At 43.2% G+C, this 6409-nt stretch overlaps 1 protein-coding gene across 1 annotated transcript; it reads left to right on the top strand.

Annotated features, from left to right (window-relative positions):
• The first annotated feature begins 267 nt into the window (after window positions 1–267).
• Window positions 268–5142, top strand: LAMTOR5 (late endosomal/lysosomal adaptor, MAPK and MTOR activator 5). The gene is made up of 4 exons (XM_027581493.2): window positions 268–485; window positions 1342–1403; window positions 4021–4138; window positions 4809–5142. Exons 1-4 carry the CDS (start codon window positions 451–453, stop codon window positions 4867–4869), a joined length of 276 nt encoding a protein of 91 aa, XP_027437294.1. The 5' UTR covers window positions 268–450; the 3' UTR covers window positions 4870–5142.
• Window positions 5143–6409: the final 1267 nt, after the last annotated feature.

Below are 6409 nucleotides of genomic sequence, written 5' to 3'. Positions count from 1 at the left end.
CCCCTACACGCCTGTACAGCACTGCACCAGGGTCCGACGTCGCTCTCTGTCCCTGCCGCACCGCCTGGATCTGACTGTCTGATCCGCCCGGTTATTGCAAAACGCACACAAGATCTGGTCTGAAGGTCTCGGAATCGGCTGAATGGAAATCCAAAGGTTGACACCGCTGAGACACAGTGCCAGGGCGGAACCGAGGCCCTGCAGGCCAGCTGCACACCTCTCCCCCCGCGGGAATCACTCGCGCCACCCGGTTGCGGTTCGGGGCGGCGGGGGCGGAACGAACTCGTCCAAACACAACGCGGAGGTTGCCCGGCGAAGTTTGTCCCTTTGGAGGCGCCGTCCCCCTCTGCGCCCGGTTCGGGTCACGTGAGCGAGACGCACTCCGGGCCTGGGGCGGAGAAGGAGGCGACGAGAGCTGCGGGATCCCGGGCCCGGCGGACGGCGGGCGGGATGGAGGCCACCTTGGAGCAGCACTTGGAGGATACGTGAGTAGCGCGGCGCGGGGACTTGAGCGGGACACAGGGCGCGCGCTGCGAGTGCCGGCCGGGCGTGTTGGGGACGCCGTGCGACCCTCGGGTCGGGGAAGGGGGGCTGTTGAGGCGGCGAACCCTGTCCCGCGGCCGCTGGGGTGGCGGGAGTGACCCGGAATTAAAATCCCGCAATCCTGCCGGGGCCCCGCACCCTCCTTCCGGGAGCTAGTCTCCGCAGCCCAAGGCCAAGGCCAAAACCGCCCGTCGTGTTGCAGTTGTCTGTATGGCAGGGTCATTCTTCGGGAGTTTTAGGAAATGGGTTAATTTGGGGGAAGGTTGTACCAGGTGTGCAAAGCGAGCCCTGCAATGTAAACATAAACACACACGTCTCTCCTCCCGTGCGTAGCCAGTTACTTGGTGCTTAAGGAAATGAAAGACATCTCTTAAATTTTTGAACAGGTAATACCCACCTAAAGTATAAAATTGAAAGTATAAGAAGGCGCCTCCCACCAGTGCCCCTCAGTTTCTCCCACTTCCCCTCCTGGAGGCAACCGGTGTTAGTTTTTTCTGCATCTTTAACAATGATGACAAAATATTAATATTGCCGTATTTGTGGCCCTCCAAAGCTCAACAGTACCTGACCCAGTCTTTTCTCCCATCAGACGTAAATTGGTTTAACTATTAAATTTACATTAGTTCATTGTAATTTAATTTTTCTCCGGGTGGGGGGCGGTGATAATGAAAAAAGAGAAACAGTGGTTTAAAGCGCAACAATGCCTGGTACATAGAAAAACCTGTATGTGTTGTTATAATTATTTAAATTCATTTTCTGACATCATCTGCTTCATTCCTCTGGTGCTCCTGGAATTAGAATGAAGAATCCATCCATTGTTGGAGTCCTGTGCACAGATTCACAAGGACTTAATCTGGGCTGTAAGTATCTCACGATCAACTCTTTGATTGATTGCAAAGCACTTGATATTGACTGGGAGCCTAGTGTGCCGTTCTCTCGCTTGTACTTCTTGTTATCCTGCCCCTTTCTGGGTACTTTTGTGAGAGTAGAGTTTATCTCCAAAATTGAAACTTTTCAGTTGGTATTTATGAAGGTAGAAGTGGTCCTTGCAGTTCTAACAGTACAAAATTGTTTCTACTAAAATAGTATTGAATTATTTTAAATTGGGTCTAGCAAGGACTTGAGATCACGACATCAGGTTCCATTTGTTGAATGTGTGCAGACTGCTAGGGTCTGTGTACTTTATCTCTACTTTTCACAATAACCCAGCAAAATAGTGCTATTTTGTAGTCCAACTACACTTAACAGTAAGAGAGTAGGCGGTAGAAATGGGAGCTTCAGAGTTGAACACACTTGGGTTCAGCCCCCTGCTCTTCCTTTGCTAATAGTGTGACCTTAGACCAAAAATAGCCTTTCTTAGCCTTTGTTTCTCTACTGGGTTGTTTTTGTTGGTTGGTTAGTTGGTTGGTTGTATAGATTTATTTTCAAAGGGCAAAAACTCTTAGACAATTTCAATACAAGTCTAAACAGAATTACTCTGTCAAAGTCAATGATAATGCCAAAACACGTTGTCACTTCCAGACAATCACCAGTATCTTCCTTGTCTTCTCTAAGTGAAGAAAGGGGGTCTGATATTTTATTCATATACATCCTTCTTATCTGCAATGTAATATACAATTTCTTGTGGACACATTAACTTCTCCACATCTGTATCAGGAATTTCAAACCCAGAGTCGTCCTCCATGGCCAATATAATAATCTCTACTTGGTCCAAACTGTTTAAGCCATTTGGTCTTTCATCAAATGGGAATTTACCTAGAGCTTTTCTGGGTCAATCTTGTCATTGAGTTTTAAGACTTTTTTTTTTTTTTTTTTTTTGGTAAAGAATATGGTCCTTGATTCCCTCTCACATCAGAGGAGGCGCATCACCATACAGGCAGCTCGCTTGGGTAACTGCCCGGACCCTGCGTGAGCACCGAGGCCACCTGCGCAGGCACAGCCCTCATGCAGACCCCCGTCGGGCACAGGGTGGTGCTGAGCAGCCAGGCCTTGGCCAGCGAAGGGGTGTTGGGCAGCAAAGGTCTAGGGCACTTGGCTGACATGGGTGGAAAGGACACGAGCTGCCAAGGCCATGCCAACCCAGGATCTCCATACTGGGTTGTTTAATAATGATAGTAATTATTTATTATGCATTTATTGAGTGCCCGCTATGTGCCGAAGCACCATTCTAAGTGCTTTACCCAAACTCTAAGTCATTTAATCCTTGTAACAACCCTGTGAGGCAGATGAAGAAATTGAGGTTGAGTAACTTGCCCCAGGTCATAGACTAGGGTTGAGCTAGGATTTCAGTCTGGCTCCAAAACCTCTTAGTCACAGTGCTGTAAGATAATATACTGTGTGTGAAACACTCAGCACAGAACCCAGACATGATGCTCAATAAATGTAAGAGTTACAGATGAGGAGATAAATCCTGAGAGGTAAGTAACTAAAGCATTCAGCTAATTCATGTCAGAACTCATAAACCAAGGACTCCTGCCTCCTTGCTCCTCTTTACTGCAGGAATTTTAAAGCTCTGAATTTCTGCTGGGAGGGTAACTGAAAGAGGTAATCTGTGTAACTCAGATTTTACACAAATCATTTCGTTGGGAGAAAAAAGGCAGATTTACTTGAGGTGCTTGTTGAAGGAAAGCCTGAAATCCAGGTGTGGAAATCTAAGAAATAAGCTCCTTCAAGAAACCTTCAAGGCCCAAAAGACTGCACGGTCTGTCCAGTTAGCGTTTTATGTAACCGTAGTAAATCCACGGACTCTGCCATACTGGTGTGTCTGTTACCTGCCACAGTTCCAGGCAGGCGAGCTTATGCTGCCTTCATATGTGGAGATATAGTGTAAACTTAGTAATTACCTTTTGTATCGGGCACCCAAGATTTAGTTATTATCTACAGGCTAAAACAAACATTAACAAAAGCCAGTTAAGTTTGTATTTGAAAACACCCAGCTTATTCTAGTTGAAATAACTGCTCACAGAATATTCACGTATACTGTCAAAGTGACTTTACAGCTGAACTCCTGAGTAAAGACTTTTGTATCCTTTGAGGTTGAGCTCACTAAAAGGAAATCAGATTTCCCATGAGGAATTAATTAGTTTCACAAGTCTCTTGCCGTTACTGACTGCTTTTTGTCAAGCTCACCTCTGAGTGTCTTGTTGGTTTCACTAAGCTTCCTGTAAAAGGAATTTATGGCTTTCAGATTGACTTGAATTAGAGCTTCCTTATATGTGTGAGAAGGTGTTTAGAGATGGTGATGAGAGTGATTGAAAATTGAGTGTCTCCTGACGCTTTCTTGATGTAAGAACTATTGTCTGGCTTTCTTGTTTATGTAACCAGCTGAGTATCAGGATAAAATCATTTCATGTCAGTACCTAACCTAAAAGACCATGAACTGAGCCTTCTTTTTGTGAATAAATCAATGAGAGATACTACTATAGCTCAGTACTCATTTTTGGACAATCGGGTGACATGATTACATCTGTCTTGCAGGCCGTGGGACCCTGTCAGATGAACATGCTGGGGTGATATCTGTTCTAGCCCAGCAAGCAGCTAAGCTGACCTCAGACCCCACTGATATTCCTGTGGTGTGTCTAGAATCAGATAATGGGTGAGTAGATGTTGACGGATCCTTTCCTTTTTAATTAGAAAAGTTCCTGGGAAGGTTGAGTGGGGCCTGCCCTGTGTTATTAGCGATTTCCATTCAAAAAACTTGGAGGGAGGTTCCTCACCCTTTGGACCATAGGAGGAAATAGACTGATCTCTGAAGCTAATGTACTTTCAGGACCACAGTTATTTAAATGAAGAGCAAAAATTGTCATGACTATTGGTCTGTCAAGAAAAAGAAAGTAATAAATAGTACAGGCGAAGACCAACCAAAGGACAGAAACTACTTCTGTAGTAATAGAAATACTAAAGATATTCCAAGTGAGCATCCTCAGAATAATAGTAAATGATGAAAGCAGAATACAGAACTGTGCACCGTATGATCACAGTTTTGTAAAAAGAGAAAAAAAATGCACGTATGGTATACATGCAGATAACAAAACACAGTAGTGGCTGTCTTTGAGCAGTAGGATTATAGATTCATTTCATTTGTATATTTTATACTTTTCTGTATTTCCCAAATGTTTTCCTGTGTTCATATATTGCTCTCAAACATTAAAAAAATGATAAATAGTATTTTTTTAGTTGTATCCTAAACCAAACAGCATCTTTAATCTTCAGCAGACTCCCACTTATACAACATTTTACTGAATATCTTCCGCTTTGCCTTTCAGGAACATTATGATCCAGAAGCATGACGGCATCACTGTGGCAGTGCACAAGATGGCCTCTTGACGGCTTATATCAGTTCTCCAGCAGCCTGTCACCAGGGCTCAATCCTACCTGTGTAAATGATCTTGTAGAACTATGAAAGTCCCAGTAGTTAGGCCATTTATTTAGTGTTGTATTGGGCACATTTCTATTAATTTTAGAGTAAGCTGCTTTTTGACACTCAATGGACTGACTTAACCCAAATATTAGTAAGAAAGGATCATGTTTTGAAGCAGCAGGTCCAGGTCACTTTGTACATAGAGTTTTCTTATGTTCAATAAATCTGGTCAGAGGAAAGCTTGGATCTCCTGGATTCTTTAAATTCTTATCAAATTTTTTTTTCAATTATCAAATTGTAATTTTTTTTTAAGTCTTTGTTCCAAATTACTCTCTTCTCTTTCCAAAGCTTCCTTTAATTCTCACTGATAACCTTATATGGTATGTACTCTTAGTTGTCCCATTTTGCATTTGTGTAACTAAGGCTAAGGGATTTGCAGAGTAACCATTTGGATTTTAGACTCCCCAACTCAGGGGCACCTGGGCGGCTCAGACGGTTAAGCGTCTGCCTTCGGCTCAGGCCCTGCATCGGGCTCCCCGCTCGGCGGGAAGCCTGTTTCTCCCTCTCCCCCACCCCTCCCCCACCCCATTCATGCTCTCCCTCTCTCTTGCACTCTCTCAAATAAGTAAATAAAATCTTAAAAAAAAAAAAAAGACTCCCATCTCTGAGCTTGTACTTTGAACATCATACCGTTATAAAAATATGCATGTTTGGCCAGGAAAAAAAATCTGCCATCTGAACATAAGACAACATTATCTTTTCTTTAACCTTATAAAGGTAAACTATAAATTCTCAACAGCGGAATGGTGCACAGGCAGGTACAGGTGACCTCATTTTGTTGAATTTAAATGCAGCTCCTGTTACTCTTTAGCAATTTAATATTTGACAGTATAAAAAAATCTCCAGAATGTTATTTATTCAAAAATACCAAGCATCTCCAAATATAAGATACTATAAGAGGATACAAAGATTTTGCATAAGACCTGGTTCCAGCCTTTGAGTTCGTACTTTGATAGAAGGGATGTGCATGTATATTGTCTTCACCAATACCTGACATGTAGTATATATGTTTGTTTTATATTTTAAAATATGTTTGTATGTTATATGATATTTGCCTGTCTTGCCTGCCTCTGCATAGGTTTTAAGGGCAGGTGCTTTGTCTCATTCACACGAGTGTATTCCAAGTACTTAGAACAGTGCTAGGACATAGTAGTCACTGAATACTTGCCAGGTAGAATAACCTATACCTAATAGAAGAGAGTTTTGTGGAAAGACCTAGGACGTTCCAGGCAGAGAGAGTGGCAACAGCAAACACTGGTGATAAACCAAGAGGACTATTTATGTAATACTAAATGCTTTAGTTTGGTCTGTGAGGTAGGAGGTGAAAAAGCTGGAAGGTAGGGCAGCTACCTCAAGGAACTTGAATATCTACTTTTTAAGAGTCCTGGGCCTCACCCTGTTAGCAGAATGGAGTTCGGAGTAAATAAGCATCAAATTTGAGCTTAC

This window comes from Zalophus californianus, chromosome 4 (genome assembly GCF_009762305.2).
Source record: "Zalophus californianus isolate mZalCal1 chromosome 4, mZalCal1.pri.v2, whole genome shotgun sequence".
Taxonomy (NCBI): Eukaryota; Metazoa; Chordata; class Mammalia; order Carnivora; family Otariidae; genus Zalophus; species Zalophus californianus.
This window is presented reverse-complemented; position numbering and strand designations above follow the sequence as displayed.

Excerpts from the sequence above, each read along its gene's own strand:
- LAMTOR5 (XM_027581493.2), top strand. The coding sequence starts at position 451 with ATGGAGGCCACCTTGGAGCAGCACTTGGAGGATAC. Across the intron at positions 486-1,341 it reads GAGCAGCACTTGGAGGATAC|AATGAAGAATCCATCCATTG; the intron begins GTGAGTAGCGCG and ends TCCTGGAATTAG. Across the intron at positions 1,404-4,020 it reads ACAAGGACTTAATCTGGGCT|GCCGTGGGACCCTGTCAGAT; the intron begins GTAAGTATCTCA and ends TCTGTCTTGCAG.